The 17,318-nt window shown below is 44.2% G+C and overlaps 2 protein-coding genes across 2 annotated transcripts; one reads left to right on the top strand and one right to left on the bottom strand.

Moving 5' to 3' along the window:
- Window positions 1-8,751: 8,751 nt before the first annotated feature.
- LOC121480249 (histone H2A.J) lies at window positions 8,752-9,436 on the bottom strand. Its single transcript, XM_041736655.1, has one exon. It carries the CDS (start codon window positions 9,325-9,327, stop codon window positions 8,938-8,940), a length of 390 nt encoding a protein of 129 aa, XP_041592589.1. The 5' UTR covers window positions 9,328-9,436; the 3' UTR covers window positions 8,752-8,937.
- A 3,842-nt stretch (window positions 9,437-13,278) lies between these two features.
- Window positions 13,279-13,642, top strand: LOC121479681 (histone H4). Its single transcript, XM_041735408.1, is given in 2 exon segments — window positions 13,279-13,333; window positions 13,336-13,642. Coding segments are annotated over 2 exon segments (309 nt in total). The 3' UTR covers window positions 13,590-13,642.
- Window positions 13,643-17,318: the final 3,676 nt, after the last annotated feature.

The following is a 17,318-nucleotide window of genomic DNA, read 5'->3' as shown; positions in this document are numbered from 1 at the left end:
TATGCATATGTATTTGTAGTGTGAACTCTACACTATTTTTTTATATATATGAAAAATGGCAAAACAGGCTGGAATCTCCAGGTTTCATAGACTTCATTCAAGGTCTGCTCTTATGAAAGTTTCAGGAACACAGAGATCTCATCTTCTCTGTTTGCTCTTGCTGGCAATCTGCAGGTCAGGGGTTTTATGAGGGAGTGACCTTCATCCTGCCAGGCAAGGCCCAGTTAACATTCTTCCCCTATGGCAGTGGGGGCCTGCTCACTTTGTGTTTGGATTACCTAGAGGTCTGGTCCCCCTGAACTCCACTTTACACTTTTCCACTCTTCTATGGCCCCAGGCAATTGAATTGTAGCGATTGCATCAAGGGGTCCTTTTTGTCTTTTGTCTTTCACTTGGGCTGGCCGATGAGAAGCAGGAGCTTTGAGGAAGGAAGGAAAGTGAGGCCGTGGGAATGACTCCCTTGGCCCCTCCCTACTGGCTGTCTTAGATTAGACTCCCTCCATTTTTCCTGTCATGCAGGCTCCCTCCACACAACCTCCTACCAGATCTGGTGAGCACTCCTTCCTTTCACTCCATCAAGCATAGGAGTGATAGTGGAGCCCAGCTGTCAGTAACTCTCTTCCAGGCAGTTGCCCTGCACCCTCCTCCCATCATGGTAAATAATCCCATCATTACACTTTTTTCAAATTACCGTATTTGGGCATGCCATCTGCTTCCTGGCAAGATCCTGGCTGATTGAGCTCATGATTTATTGAATAAATATAAGATTTATGGAATAAATAAATAACATATGAAAGAAGGAAAAGTCATTGAACACAGATAACAAATGAGTTAAATCATAAAACTCTCAGAGTAGCGTTTGGCCCATGGGAAATATAATGTGCTTGCCAGAATAACATTTGTGAGGCAGGGAATAGTCTGGCTGCAGGGTGAAAGACCAGAGCTGGGGTACGCATGAGGAGACCACTCAGACTAGCATAGGAGGGTGGAGGAGAGGAGTTGAAGATCTAGTTCAGAGACAGAAAGCACAATCCTGAATAATCCATGTGACACAGGGGATGAGGCAGAAAGAGAAATAAGAACGGAATCACTAGCTGACAGCTTTGGTGGCGTGGCACTGACAATATTCAGGGGACTTATAAAGGGTGTGGTGCCAGTTTATTAGGAAACATATAATAACAACAGCTAACACTTGCAGAACATTTATTGTGTGCCAGGCATTCTTGGAACGCCTTCTGCCTTTTGTGCATGAATTTGTTCAGTCCTTACTACATCCGAGTGAGGCAGCCACTGTCTTTTCCTTCATTTTACAGATGTGTCAATCGAGGCACAGAATGATTAAATAACTTGCCCAGAGTACCCAATGATCAGAGCAGAAATTCAGACCTAGGGAAGCGGGAAGTAGAAGGAAGGGAACTGGTCTAGATTGGAACAGGCTCAGGTTGAGGTCCCTGGGAGAAAACCTCATGGGAACCTGAAATAGGCAGAGAAAGTATGAAGTGCAGCAGGCTGGTAGGTAATATGGATCATAAACACTGACTCAGAGACAGGGTAATACAAAAGGGAAAGAGAAAAGCCACATAGAAGATGTAAGGTGATGAACATAACAATCGCAGGAACTTACTGAGCCCTTACCATGCACTCTTCCCTAACTGCTTTATGATAGGCATGGATGTGATTATCCTATTTTTAATGCATAAGAAAACAGAGGCTTAGCAAGCTTATAAATAAATGTCTAGATTTTTTATTGAGTTTAATGTTTTTTTCTGACATGAGTTCAAATCAGAATAAGTTACTGATTTGTATTTGGGCTGGGCAATGGGGAGCAGGATACTGGAAGACGGGAAGAAAGTGAGGTCATGGCATTTACTTAATATACACATTTAAATACATAAAAAACATATATAGGTATATACAAATATCATTTAAATTTAAAGCATCATTTATTATTAGCAATACATGGATTATCATGTTAAAGAAACCACAACATTCTTACCCTATACAAAGACACACACAAAAAGTTAAATTCAAGATAAAAAGTTCTTTGATGAACATGAAAACAAGGGGATGTTGTTAGAGGATTTGGATGTTTGAAGTATGTAAATGAAATACCCATAGTCAGTAGCTCCCTCTTTTGATGGTGCTTGGACACTGCCAACATTTGTCTTGAGATGTTCTTATCTATTTAGATGGTGCAGCAAGCTCTCTTCTGGGTGTCACATTTCATTCTTTAGCTATTGAGCAAGGGGAAAGCAGCCCATGATAGCTTGTAATTGGCCTCGACTATCAGCCAGGCCTTGGTGCTACTAGGAGTTGGCTTGACAGCTACACCTTGCTGTTCTGTGGAACATAACTTCATAGAACATCAACACCAGACAAGGCCATTCTGGACCATGAAAAATCAAACAAAAACAAGAATACTCTGTAATCATGTCTGAATACAAAACCACTAGCATTATCCAAATCACAAAAATGACCAAACAGCCCAATGTACATTAGCCAGATTCACCAATGACAGCTACAGTCTCACTACATTCCTTACATCTTACAGACTTACCCAACCCACAGACTTACCCAACCCACATGCAATCGTATACAAAGCCCCTACACCAATGATCACAAACCGAAACCTATAATAAATCCTAATATCTTCTCAGTGAGACACCCCATATTTCCCCACAGTATGTGTCTCCCGTGCTGCAAGCAAAAATGCAACTTGCTCAACTACCAGTGTGTTCCTCATGGTGTTTGGCTGAAGGGCATAGACAAAAATACAGATTCAGCTAAAGCTCCCACTGCTAGGACCAAGACTCTCAACTTGGTAAGACTGTGTACATCTGAGACCCCTTGTGAGTCTCTATGGATAAGGTGCCACCTGCTTAGGGCCTGGAGATAAGTTCATGCTGAATTGAGTTCCTATATTTTGTTAAAGCTTCAGTGTTGAGTTAATTTTATTTCCCTTTGAATAAGAGTCGTTGGAATTTTTTTTTTTTTTTTGATTGTTCACATTAGTGTTCTTCGATAAAATTGGTTTTGGTCTTCTGTTCTCTGCTTTCATTGCTTGTTGGTTTGCTTGGTATTTTGTGTTGTCCTAAGAGGCAAAGTCCATGGGAGAGAGTGGACATAGTCTGATAAGTCTGCTTTCGTGCTAACCCTCGAGAGATGAAGCATTCAATTCTCTTAAGACCAGCAACAATAGGACAAACTGCTTGGGGTCGCCATTTCTAAATCAGGTAAAGAGTTCAGCTTCATTCTTGTCTTTGTGTCTCAGCGGACTGGTCCATTTAGTTTTGTCTGTCTGGGCCTATGATTAGTGATGACTGGCCACTCTCCAAGTTGTGGGGACCAGAAATTACCCATTTTTATAAACCGTATTATTTTTCCTAGCCGTCACAATCTAACACTGCACCTCTTCCAGGCCAATCATTTACTTCCTTCATATTTTCTCATTTTAACAAAAATTTGTACACCTCTCTCCCTGAAAAACATAATGTCACCAGGGATATTTTAGAGTTGCAGGTACCACCTGGGCTTTTGACATGAACAAGATAGTTCATTTGAGAAGTACAAAAGCAGATAAACCCTCATGAGCAGATCATTGGTCTGATTTGCCTTTAAAAAATAGGTAACTTAGTACAGGGCCTATCGCTCTTTTGTTTCCATACATTGGAGTTAAGCAGTATTGGCTTTTTCACTGCATGGCTTGATAAAATTATCAAGGACCCAAGTTACTATCCAAATGTGCTACCATTCTCTTTTCTGTATGTATATGTTAAAATCTACTTTTCAACACCTAAACTTTTTTCCCTCTCCTTCTAGAGAAAACAAAGTAAAGCTTTACAGTGGTTATTTTGTATTTGCAGTAAGCCAGCTGGCTTTTCTTTTCTTTTCTTTGTGTTTGTTGTTGTTGTTGTTCTGTTTTGTTTTGTTTTTGTTCCTCTTAACTCCATTTCCGTCCCTTGGGAAACAAACATTAGCTAATTTAAAAAAAATTTCAATTTGTCCAGGTCAAATTTCTCTTGTTTTAAACATTTGAAAATACCTACACTACACTAACTGGAAAAGATATGTGCACCCCTATGTTCATTGCAGTATTATTTCCAATAGCTGAGATATGAAAAACACATAAGTGTCCATCAATAGATGAAAGAATAAAGAAAACGTGGTACACACACACACACACACACACACACACATTATTCAGTCATAATGAAATCTTGCCATTTTGACAACATGGATGGACCTAGAGGGTATTATGCTAAGTGAAATATGCCAGACAGAGAAAGACAAATACTGTAGGATCTCATGTATATATGGAACTTTAAAAAAATACACACCAGGTTCATAAATACAGACCACAAATTGGTGGTTGCCAGAGCTGAGGGTGGGGGAGTATATTGGGAGGGTTGGGCAAAATGGGTAAAGAGAGTCAAAGGTACAAACTTCTAGCTATAAAATAATTAAGTGATGGAGATGTAATGTACAGCATGGTAACTATAGTTAACAACACTGTATTGAATATTTTAAAGTTGCTACAAGAATAAATATCAAAAGTTCTTATCACAAGAAAAACAATTGTAATTATGAATGGTGACAGATATTAACTAGACTTATACATAAATATCAAATCATCGTTATACACCTGAAAATGTTATGTCAATTATGCCTCAATAAAACTTACTGTAACTTTCTACAAATGATACTTATAAGCAATATACCTTCCCTTAAGAAAGTAAATTAATTACCTAATTAATTACATCGTTTTATAAATTAGTAAGTCATCACTGTTTCTATAACTTCTTTAAAAGTAAAACTTACTTAAATTACTAGTAAAAATTCAAATAAAATTAAAGCAAGTTAAAAAAAACCCTATTCAACTAAATGTTATGATAAAAAAGGACATATTTTTAAAGGGTTCTTTACCAACATTGTTCTCAGCTTTGTAAAACAATGCTCTTGTCACTGTATATGCCCCGGGTTTCTGTATGTGTAAAGTAAAAGCGCAAAGGGTAAAAATGTATATCCATTCCATCACCATTAGTAAGTTAAACCAGCCTGTCAGCATTGCCTGGATAGAAGGTGATAACTTTTAAAGAACATTTTCTAATTATACAGCAAAATATAAGCAAATTAGGGCGTGTCCAGGAGTGCAGGGATCCAAGCTGTGAGAAGTCTTCAGGCCATGTCCTCCCTCCACGTCCATGGCTCCCCTTCCTCTGCCAGTCCATTAGATCTCCCATGTCCCCTGTTCAGCTGGGCTTTTTTTTTCGATATCTCTGCTTACACATCTATACATAGGTTCTATGCAAGTATATTCCCCCTGGATGATTTTATCCACTATTTTTAGTTTTGACTCCCAAAAGACCTTAGCCCCTAGATTCTCTCACATCCAACTGCAGCAATCATCCTTTGACTCCTGTGCCTTGGTGTGTGCTGCCTCTCTGCGCAGAACAGTCTAGCAATGTAGGCTAACTGGCACACCTACACCTATCTCAGGTGCCATTCTCCCCAGGAGGCTAATACAAGTGTCTCCATTCCCTGTTACTGTAACGCCCTGGGTATCTCCCTTTCTTTACAATGTAGCCTGCTATATTGTAATAATCTTTGTATTATATTACAGTCATTTTTCTGAACAGCTGGTCAGCAATCATAATAGGTTTCACACATAATATATACTCAATAAGTTGTTAAACAAAAAGGTTGCATTTTTAAATTTGCGTGGCTGTACTTAAGCCATTAATCTTGAACTAGGTTGTCTGGAGGGAGGGATGCAAATCAAGGTTTTAACCTGAATGGTTAATAAGCTTTAGCTATTTATTACTCTCTTTCCTGTTATAGATTGAGTTGTGGAGTCTTGCCATTGGTAAAAGAGCCACTAAACGTTTTTTATGGCTTGCTATCAGAAAAGCCATAGGATTGCTAGAATGCCATGCTTTTCTATTTCAGTAGGTCCCATAATTATTGCAACTCACTCAAAATCCAGTTGAACATGGAAATAAGAATAATTACTATTTGCTGAGCATGTTTCTACATGGGAAACTCTAGTGCCCTCATTCACATTAACTCAATGAATCCTCTGCAAAATCCACTGATATAAACTCTACTATTATGCCCACTTAATAAATAAAACTGAGGTTTAAAGAAATTGAGTAACATTTCCCAAATCATCTAACTAATAAGGAGCAGAGTGGATTTGAACTTAAGTCTTGTTCCAGACAGCTGGAGTCCTTAGGCACTAGGGTATATGACATTGCAAGGGCATTTGTGAAGCTTGCATATAGTAAGCCAGTCATCACAAATTATGGGGAAAGACTAAACCTTTTGATTCCAGGCAGGCAAAACTAAACAGACCAGTTCTCAGAGACACAAAGACAAGACTGGCCCCACAGGAAAAGCAAAGCACAAATCCTGCCCAAGTCACAGCCTGCCACATGAATGGCCTATCTTGGCAGGAAAGAGTACATGTGTCTATAAAAACAACTATGGATTATAAATGCATTAGAAAAAAATCAGAATTCATATCCCACACAGTTCTGCTCTAAGTCTTCTTCTATGTGGTCTTGTGCTTGAAGCAATACTGTCCTTTTAAATTAACAATCATATGTTGGCAAGAACTGTTTGTTCATCAAGGATCGCAGGCTGCATTGATCTTGCAGGAGGTATGCATTTTTAACTGCCAATAAATTATTCAGGTTTTAAAAACTATCCAAAACAGAAATGGTGCAACAGAAATGGTGAAAGACTGACTGAGCCTTGCAGCAGGAAAAGTATTTGAGAAGAAACAGAATCCTTAGGGCAGTGGAGATGGTGTGGGGAGGGCGCTGTCACTGTACTTAATATTTTGCCTGTTTTGTTCTTCAGGTTAACAGAGTTAGATAGACTCCTGTGATCTTCAGAGGGAAAGGAAAAATTGCTTTTATTTTTCTTATAAACGTCTGGTGGCCCTAGTTTTTATTTTGTCACCATTTTGGGAACAATCTTTCAGGTCCCCCAAATCTTATAGGAAATTAAGACTTAAATGTCAAAACCAGCACTGGTTATCTCCATTAGATAGATAGATAGATAGATAGATAGATAGATAGATAGATAGATCTATATCTATACATATATGCCTAATGTGTATATAAACGAACAATCTGTCCTCAAAATTGGTGTTATGACTGTTTCACATATGAAGAAGCTTTCTGTGTGGAAGGTAGGGGTGGAGTAAATAGCTGTGGATATCTAGGCACCTGCCCATGGTACCCTTGGAGTCTATTGTCTCCAGAATATGGGGGCAATAATCTGACTCCTAACAGAAGTGTGTGTAGCCTGATCTTTGTATACCTCAAAAAAGATGACCATGTGGGAGAAATAATCCCAACATTCATTGCACAAACAGCAGAGAGACACAAGTGTCAATGGAAGCTGAAGGTGAATCCTTTCTCTGATATTATTTATTTGTTCATTGTTCTGCCTGTCTTCAGGTACCAAGAAAAAGAAGTGAGCTCCAAAAGAGTGGAAATCTAGTTGGCCTTATTCACAGCTGTACTCCCCCATCACCTAATATTGTACATGGCATATTTAAAAGTTCAGTAAATATTGGGGAAGAAATAAAGAAAGCCCGTGTGGGAAAAAGGGCCACCCATTACTAAGGATGAAGAAATACCATAATGTTTTTCAGGAAGACTTTAACTCTGACTCATAGGAAAGATGACTCCAAAGATGTGAGATCAGAACTGGAACCTGTCTTGTGGGCCCTGTGGGCTTTAATGAAACTTGTGGGAAAAGGTGAAATGGAAGGATCAGTTAAGGACAGAACAGGATGGCTAGTGTTTAACTTTTTAAAAGTGGATTCCTGATCTGAAATGTGTTACTGCCCGCATTTCGGTCATTTATCCTTATTTCAGTTTACTAAAGCACTGCGGTACAACTAAGCAATGCGACCCCTATGGGACTGTGGGAATGAGGTCATTACTCCAGGCCAGGGGGGGAACCTAAGAGCCTTCAAGCAAGTTATCTGTTGTTAGGAAGCAAAATCAAACTAATTACATTTCCAAAGAAGTATAGTATGATGGGGACAAGGCCATCATGAGAAAATCGTTTTTAAAAAGCTCCTAAGCATAAGTAACTCATGACTAAAGACACTGCACTGTTATGCAACATGGGTGTTGGGGGAACAAATTTACTCATGACTCATGCTTCTGTATTACACGTATCACTGGAGGTTCCCTTCATTTTAAAGAAAAGTGAACATAAATGTGTCTATTAAAATCACCTGCTATCCAAAACATGAAAACACAACAGCTACCAGGCTGAGAAAAAAAAAAAAAAATCTGTTGACACTGTCTACTTTTCCAAGACGGAAAGTTACTCCACCTTTTGAAAAGTACGGTCGGGAGCCAACTTCCTGCTTGACACCAGCTAACCCCCCACTGCGCCTCCGGAACTGGGTCCTCCGGAGCAGCCCAGACAGGACAGGAGAGTGAAGGCCCTGGGGATGAGACGTACAAATAATCCCCCTGCCGCCCCCGCACGCGCACCCCACTCGGCCCCTCCTTTGCTTTAAGGCGAGAAGGGACCCCAGCTCCGCCCACCTCCAGCCCGCGCGCCCCCCGCGGTCCCCTCGCCCGCCCCCAAAACACCTCGAGGGTGCGGACCCAAGTAGTCCACAAGCGGCTGAAACCAACCCCCAGTACCTGCTCCAGAGGTCTCCTGGTCGCCCCCCGGGTCATCCGGAGGGTCCCCGACACTACATAGCTCTCTCGACCACACGATTTTCACCGACTTTATTGGCCTCGGGCTCTGCGGGCCCCCTGCCACCCACCTCCCCACTAGATCGCGCCAGCCTTCCAGGACATCGAGTATATTGGGGAAAAAAAAAAAAAAAGAATACTGCGGGGTGGCCATAGAAGAGCCCTTGCTGGGGAAGCCAGCTCCCCTGTGGCGGCCTCAGGGTCACTTGCTCTTCGCCTTCTGACTCTCCGTCTTCTTGGGCAGCAGCACGGCCTGGATGTTGGGCAGGACGCCGCCCTGCGCGATGGTGACTTTCCCCAGCAGCTTGTTGAGCTCCTCGTCGTTGCGGATGGCGAGTTGCAGGTGGCGCGGGATGATCCTGGTCTTCTTGTTGTCACGAGCGGCATTGCCAGCCAACTCCAGGATCTCAGCCGTCAGGTACTCCAGCACCGCCGCCAGGTACACGGGCGCCCCGGCGCCCACTCGCTCCGCGTAGTTCCCTTTGCGCAGCAGCCTGTGCACTCGGCCCACCGGGAACTGCAGGCCGGCGCGGGAGGACCGGGACTTGGCCTTTGCCCGCACTTTGCCGCCCTGCTTCCCGCGACCAGACATGGTTACCTCTCGCCTGCTGCTCCTGCGAGGGGGGAAACACCGCCACGGGGTCTGAGCGAGCGGCTGACTGCGACGTGCCCCGCCGGAACTGCCTCTGCCACTTTGCAGACACTGGGCAGCGCCTTCCCATTGGACGCAGCGACATCTGGGGCTCTGGGACCAATGACAAGCAGGCTCCGCTCCCAACCAGCGCTCCGGGCACAGGCACCTCCTTCTGCAGCTCTGTCCAGTCAAAGGAGCAAAGTCCCAGCCCTCATTTACAAAGCCTCTCCTATGAAAGCCCGGGACCCCCGCGCCCCGCATTCGGAGCCTCCGTTGACTTCACTGGCTCCTGAGGTTTCAGGGTCCAAGTGGTCCAAGTTCGCCCCTAGGAAAAGGACGTCTTAGGAATTAAGGAACCACGGTTAAGAAACTGCAAACTCAAATAAAGAAATACATAAATAAATAAATAAATAAACTTAAAATTAAAGAAAAAAAAAGAAAAGAAAGAAACTGCAAACTCCGGAAGAGCTACCCCGTACAAGTATAAAGCACTCAAGCGACCAATGCCTCAAGCACTTGAGGCTGCAAGTTGAGCCCCACTTCCCACGGTGCCCTGCCCGCGAGGCGGATTTCCTTGCACCGTACAGTACAGCAGCATCCGAGGCAGCTAGTTAACCTGACTCCAGACACCGCGCTTGGGGGGCGGGGGGGCAACAGTGCCCCTCTGCCTGCCATTTCTCTAAACCTGCGCCTGTCTCCTGCAAACCCAGATGCTCCTTTTGCCCAGCAGTGTGGAGAGCTGGCTCCGAAAGATGCCTGGGACTGGCCACCTGAACTTTCTCAACCAGACCAAATGACACGCGGCTCCCCGCGTGCCCTGCCGCTCCCAGGTTGCCAGTATTCGCTTCTGCGAAACTAGAGCGCTGCCCTAGTCGCGAATGCTCTCTTCGCAGACTGCAGAACAAGCTCGCGGACCAGAACTCAACGTCTCTGAAAAGTCTCTGGATGCCAGGGAGAGGATGCAGGATCAGTCTCTGAGACACAGAGTCTTGGCCTTGGCTTCCTCCTTATTGATCACTGCGGGGCTGACCATATTCTCCACGGAGACTCGGAGCCCCGAGGTAAATAAGGTCGCCTAAGACATTGTGGTGGCACTCGGTGGTCCCTTTTTCCAGCTCTCTACTGCCCCTGCGGCGCTCAGAGGTCATGAAAAAGACAAAAGGAAGAATAGTAGCAACCGTTCTTACCTAAATTGCAGAGCCAGAGCATTTGGAACAAAGAAAGGTTTTTTTGTTTGTTTGTTTGTTTGTTTTTGTTTTGTTTTTTAAGATTCATTTATTTATTCATGAGAGAGACACAGAGAGACAGGCAGAGACATAGGCAGACGGAGAAGCAGGGTCCCTGCAGGGAGCCAGATAGGGTACTGGATCCCAGGACCCCAGGATCTCGACCTAAGCCAAAGGCAGATACTCAGCCACTGAGCTGCCCAGGTTTAAAAGTAAAATTTACCCTCCCACCATCCTAATAAATACTTTATTTCAATGAAATCACATTTTCAGTGATTTTTGTACATGCCTTACTGCCTAGAAAAATGATTAGCCTATGTATAGTAGGAACTCAACAAACGTCTTTAAAGTTGAGAAACAGCATATTGTCATAATTAAGTCATCCTGGAGCCAGATTGCCTTGGTCCAAATCCAGGATCTACCACACTTACCAGCTGACCTTGGATAAGCTCTGTACCTATCCCAAAATGTAATTTTGGAGATTAAATACTTTAGTAAGCATCTGGTAACTGCTAGATAAACTGAATAAATGACATACAAATGTCTGATGCAGTTATTAACATGTTTCTGACATGAGCTTTGTAAATTTTAAATTTTTGCTATCAAGGAAAACTTTTAACAATTATTTTTACTATTATGTTGGACACTTTTTCCTTTTATTTTTGTAAACAAGAAGAATTTCTAACTTGAAAATGTTCTACACCTGGGCACCTGGATGGCTCAGTGGTTGAGCGTCGGCCTTTAGCTCAGGTGGTGATCCTGGGGTCCTGGGTGGAGTCCTGCATGGGGCTTCCCACATGGAGCCTGCTTCTCCCTCTGCCTATATCTCTGCCACTCTCTCTCTGTCTCTCATGAATAAATAACTAAAAATCTTAAAAAAAAGAAAATGTTATAACCATGACTTTTTAGCCTTAATAAATATAATCAATCAATTTATGCTTATTAGAATTCTGATGTCTTCCAGATCTGATAGACTTTTCTTCTTCCCTGTGAGTCAAAGATGAAAATCATGTAGTACAATATGACTATTTAGGATTCTTTGTAGCCATACAAACAGTATTCTGGGGGCTTTGTTATTTTAGAGTTACTTATTTTAGAGAGTACACATGTGGGTGGGCAAATGAATGGAGGAGCAGGGTGCCTGGAGAGGGACAGATGGACTCCCTGCTGAAGGTGAAAGTTGGGTCTCCATCTCACTTCCCTGAGATTATGACCTAACTGAAATCAAGAGTGGGAGGCTTAACCAACTCAGCCACCCAAGCACCCTTCTGAGGACTCTTTTATCTTTGTTTTTTAAAAACTCTATTTATTTGAGAGAGAGCAGAGGGAGAGGGACAAGCAGACTCCCCGCTGAGAGAGGAGTCTGATGTGGGACTGGATCCCAGGACTGTGGGATGACAACTGGAGCCAAAGGCAGACACTAAATGGAATATGCCACCCAGGCTCCCCTCTTTAATTAAAGAAGTACTTTCTGTGTTATGCAGATGGGTAAGGATGGGTAAATTATAAGCATTTACACACATATAAATATTAACTATAAAACTTTTCTGGAAAGGCTTATCTTTCAAGACTCCTGCCAGGGAGCAGAATTCGGTAATATTCCCTCCTTCAGATGTTAAGTGCCTGAGAAAGAGTTAGGAATCATCCTCTAAATACTGGTGCCTTTTATTGCAGTAAACCCTTTTGGGAAGACAGAGTCCTGTAACCTAGAACGGTGACATTACTGAAAGTTTCATTTTTGTTCAGGGGTTCTCTTAAAAAAGGATGGAGAGCCTCCTAATGGGTGATTTGCAGTACAAATCACTCTTCAAAGCTACCCCACGTGGAGGCATCTATTATTTTAAGAACTTTGAATTTGTAAGTAGATGTGAGAACCTCGGGTTTGAATGCAGTGAGAAGAAGTTTACAATATTTCATCTAAATAACCATAGAAATCGTTACTTGGTGGAAAGCAAATATGCACGTGTTTGGGGGAATGGGGGTGCGCACAGGAGGCCAGATAATCCGCAGATGGCGCACAAGCCGCTGAAAGGGAAAAGTCTGGGAGAGGGGAGGGAGGAAGGGGTAAGGTTAGACTTTTTAAAATAATTTTAATTCTCTGCGGGGGTCACAAAAAGAGGAAAAGAGATGTATTAAAAAATTTCCTCTCCCTCCCATTAGTGACTGAAGATCCACAGATGGAAGAAAAGGTGTAAAACAATTGCTTTGAAATCCAACATGATGTCACGCATTTCTGGTTACTATTTATTTTCATATTAGTCTAGGAATAGTATTGTGAAAAGAAGCGATCCTTTTGAAAAATAATTAGAATTCGCGCGCGAGATGGGGGTGGGAGGCGATGGGAGGGAAGGGAGAGAGGAAACGAGCGCGCATAGGGTCTGGCTTCTTTTTATTCAAGGGTTGAGAAAACGCAATATACATTCCAGTGACTTTTCCCTCCATTTTACGGCAAAAATTAAAAAGTTTCTCCAAGAAAGCAAAAAAAAAAAATCAGTCTTGTCCCGCTTACGGCTCCCTCGCTCGCCATTGGAAGGAGGACAAAAGTCTCCCGGGGCCTCGAGCCCCGCCCACTTTCTTGAGGTTTTCAAACAGGTCCGCTACCAGGAAATATAAGCCCCGGGCTGCGCCGCCCCGAGCGCCAGCTGCCTGCTCTCCGGGCCTCGGCTGCTCCCGAGCTGCGAGAATGTCCGGGCGCGGGAAAGGCGGCAAAGGGCTGGGCAAGGGGGGCGCCAAGCGCCACCGAAGGTCCTCCGGGACAACATCCAGGGCATCACGAAGCCCGCCATCCGCCGCCTGGCCCGCCGAGGCGGGGTGAAGCGCATCTCTGGGCTCATCTACGAGGAGACCCGCGGGGTGCTCAAAGTGTTCCTGGAGAACGTGATCCGCGACGCGGTGACCTACACGGAGCACGCCAAGCGCAAGACGGTCACCGCCATGGACGTGGTGTACGCGCTGAAACGCCAGGGCCGCACCCTGTACGGCTTCGGCGGCTGAGCCGCGTCTGCCGCTCCTCTCCAGACTCCTAAAGGCCCTTTTAAGGGCCCCCAGAACGTCAGGGAAAGAGCTGGCACTTGCAGTTGCTGGGCGGGGGTAGGGGCGCTCGAGCACGCCCTGCCGCGGGCTGCAGGCGGCGGGCTCGGGGCTCCGGGCTCCGGAGGGGGAGGTGTGGGCGGCAGGACTCGGAATGGGGACCGAGCGCCGCTCGCAGGGACGTAGTCTGGAAAGCGCGGTGCCACGTGGAGCCCACGCTCTAACGTGCACACACCGGCCGGGCTCCTGTCGGCTCTGGGTTGCATTTGGGGTAAGCGGGAATTCACAGACCGCGAGCGCCGGTGGGTAACGCGGGGCTTCTACGGAGCCGCGGCTCGGTCCCCGAGCCTATATAAGGGCTCCTATGCAAATTAGGACTAGCTGATGCTGCCTCCGATTGGACGGGAAGGCCGCGCGTCAGAGGGGGCGGCTCCGCGTGGCCTGGGCCCTTAGAAGGCGGGAGCGGGCTGGCGCGGGAAGTGCCCCGTCCTGGCCCGGTGCTGCGCTCCGCAGCGCTGCCGAATGCGACTCTTGTCTTTGCTGACGTTTGAGTAGGTGACCCAAGTTCAGACGCTCCATGAAGGAGGCAAAGGCGGGCGAAGTCGAAGGCGGGGCCTAGCGCGCGGCCTCTGCAGGACGGGGGCGAGCTGCCCCGAGCTGGGGAGCGTAGCGGCCCGAGTCCCCGGCGGCGGTGCTCGAACCCCTGACCGCGGAGGTCCGGGAGCGCGCTCGCGGTGCGGCCGGGCGCGCGGGGCAGCATCCTGCTGCTGCTCAGGAGACCGTGCCGTGTGACCCGGTCGCAGCTGAGCTGCCCGTGGGGCCGTAGGAGGGACAAACTCGAAAATGGTGCGGGCGAGATAGCCGCGCAGTCGCGGGTCCTGCCCAGCGCATTGCCCAGGCGCCTGCCGGCAGGGGCCGCCAGCGGGGCGAGGCGGGAACCGAGCTCCGTGTGAAAAACGTCTATCATTCCTTCCGCGGAGGCTGACCTGCCGTTTACTGGGGCCAGGCCCTCCGGGACGCTTTGTGTTCCACTGCTGCGTTTGATTGTCTAGCAAACGTATGCAGTATTACTACTGCTTTACAAAGAAACTGGTAATGGGGGTGTAAACTGGGGGCAGGATTTGATCCCAACCCTGTTGGATGCCGCACCCTTTGGCCGCAACCCTTCTGTGACGCTGCTTCTGCCATGGAGACCTCTTGGCCCTTTTGCTGAGCTTTCACGTCCAAGTACTTTCCCCTATTCCATAAAGACTCCAGTGTGTTCGTGATTCTAGTGTTAATTACATTTCTAGGGCACTGAGACCGTCCCAGAAGCTCCGCTTTCTTTTAATCCAAGTGAAAAAACTGAGGTGCTTTAAAAAGAAACAGCAAAATCTGGCACGCTTTTGTGCCTCTCTATTTGTTGAATGTGAGTAAGTGAATTTGAGTAGATGGATAGATGGATAATGTACCTATCAAATCTCCAGTTTAACATGAATTAAATTATTAAGGGGGCACCTGGGTGGCTCTGTGTGTTAAGCTGGACACACTTTGGCTCACGTCATAGTCTTGGGGTCCTGGGATTTTTTTTTTTTTTTTAGATTTTATTTATTTATTTTTTGTGAGAGACAGAGGCAGAAACAGGCAGAGGGAGAAGCAGGCTCCCTGGAGGGAGCCTTATTCAGAACTCGATTCCTGGACCCCAGGATCACGCCCTGAGCCAAACCACTGAGCAACCCAGGTGCCCCCCGGGTCCTGGGATTGGGCCCCACCCCGAATCCCTGCTCAGCCTGGAGTCTGGTTCTCCCTCTCCCTCTGGCCCTCCTCCCACCTGGCTTGTGCTTTTTCTCTCATATAAGTAAAATTTAAAAAAAATATTAAGGATGAAGATTAGTCAGGAGGAAATGGCAAACCATGAAATACAGTTTTGCATTCACTAGATTGGTAAAAACTTAAGTCACAACAGCAAGTGCTGCACAAAAATCTCATGTTGCTACTAGGAATATGCATTCAACTATTTTTGAAATAAAAAGTTTGTCGTTATCTTGTGAACTTAAAGATACATTCACATATATGCTAAACCAGCAGTTCCAGCCCTCGGTGTTTTACCTAAGGGAAATTATTGCACGTATCCATCAGGACACATGTTCACTAAAGTTTTCCTTAGGGGAAAAAAAAAAAGTTTTCCTTAGAACTATTTAAAGTAGCAAAAACAAAGAAGCCAAATGCACACTGACAAGAGGGTGGATGAAAAAATGATAGTGAGATAGTATTTGGTAATCAGAATGAGCTGATAAATAGAAAGGAGAGAAAGAAAGAAAGAAAGAAAGAAAGAAAGAAAGAAAGAAAGAAAGAAATGTGAGCATGTGCTATATGCTTTGAATTTACGGTATCCATTACCTTCTCAGTAAAATAAAGGAGAGGGGGATAAAGAACATATATATATGCAATAATTTAAGCAGCACAAGAAGCAAAGTGGCCTCAGAGGTAGAAGAGTTCATTTAAATATAATTTATACTGATTTAGTTCCTTATAATAAGAAAAGGCAAGCTTCTTAAATGGATGCAAGTTTGTCTTGAGCTATTCTATACAAAATTCTTCCTAGTACAACTATTAAAGGTTGTGTTTTCCTTTAATAATCCTGCAATGTGACCTTCAACTGAAAATTATATTAGCCTTTTATTATTCATTTAATATACATAATATTTATATTTGAGAGAAATGAAATTTCCTCACTTAAAATTGCAAAAAGATGCTAGATGGAAAACCATAAGCCTTTGGGAATAGTTTTTCTTCATCCAGATTTCATAAAATGAATAAAACTGGCAGATTTAAACTTTTAACACCAGATAAAGCTTTACCTCACAGATAGTTTCAAAGAACTATTATTGCAGGCCTTAACTTCAATTTGGTCTGACTTTTATATTTCATAGGACAGTGCTCAACTACCTGGAAACTGATAACATGTACTGTTAAAGGTTCCATCAACCTGAAAATCTTTGATCTGAAGGAGCTTGACCAACTTCCTCATTTCAATTTAGAACATTCACCAGATATCTATTAAGTTCTAGGCAACATGCTAGATGCTGGGGGTATGTGTATGCTCCCCATTCTCTAGGACTCAGTCCTAGAGAGTCCTGGAGTCCTAGAGTCCTAGAGTCCACTGCAATATTCATCCCTCTATTCATTAAGTAAATATATACCAAGCTCTTAATCTGTGCCAGATACATTAGGCATTAGAGAAATAATGATGCACCATGGTGAACAAAATAAATATTAGCTGCCTTCACAGAATTTGTCTAGTGGGAGATACAAACAAGTAAGTAAGTAAATATAATGCAATGTGTCAAATAGTATGAAGGGGAGAAATAGTGTCATGGGACCATAACAAAGGGCTATCTGAGGCTATTAGCTCTCTCTTTCTGACTGATTACCCTGGTTAATAGAAAATATACTACTGTATTCAATACCATTAAACAATGGTTAGATTGACTCAATTTCTTTTTTTTTTTTAAACTCAATCTCAAAAGGTAAGCCACAGACTAAGTATATTAGAGGACAAATGGGGGGAGAAGTTGCAGAGCTGGACGACACAAAAATGCGAGTGTGGATTAGTAGGAAGTTGACAAACTCTGTACAAGTTTTATTATTACAGCTCATCATCCTTCAGATATTGGTAGATATTAATATCTCATTTGTAGTTGTGCAAGTGAA

This window comes from Vulpes lagopus, chromosome 21, assembly GCF_018345385.1.
Source record: "Vulpes lagopus strain Blue_001 chromosome 21, ASM1834538v1, whole genome shotgun sequence".
NCBI classification, from domain to species: Eukaryota; Metazoa; Chordata; class Mammalia; order Carnivora; family Canidae; genus Vulpes; species Vulpes lagopus.
Note: the sequence above shows the minus strand (reverse complement) of the source record. Positions and strands in the feature narration are given on the sequence as shown.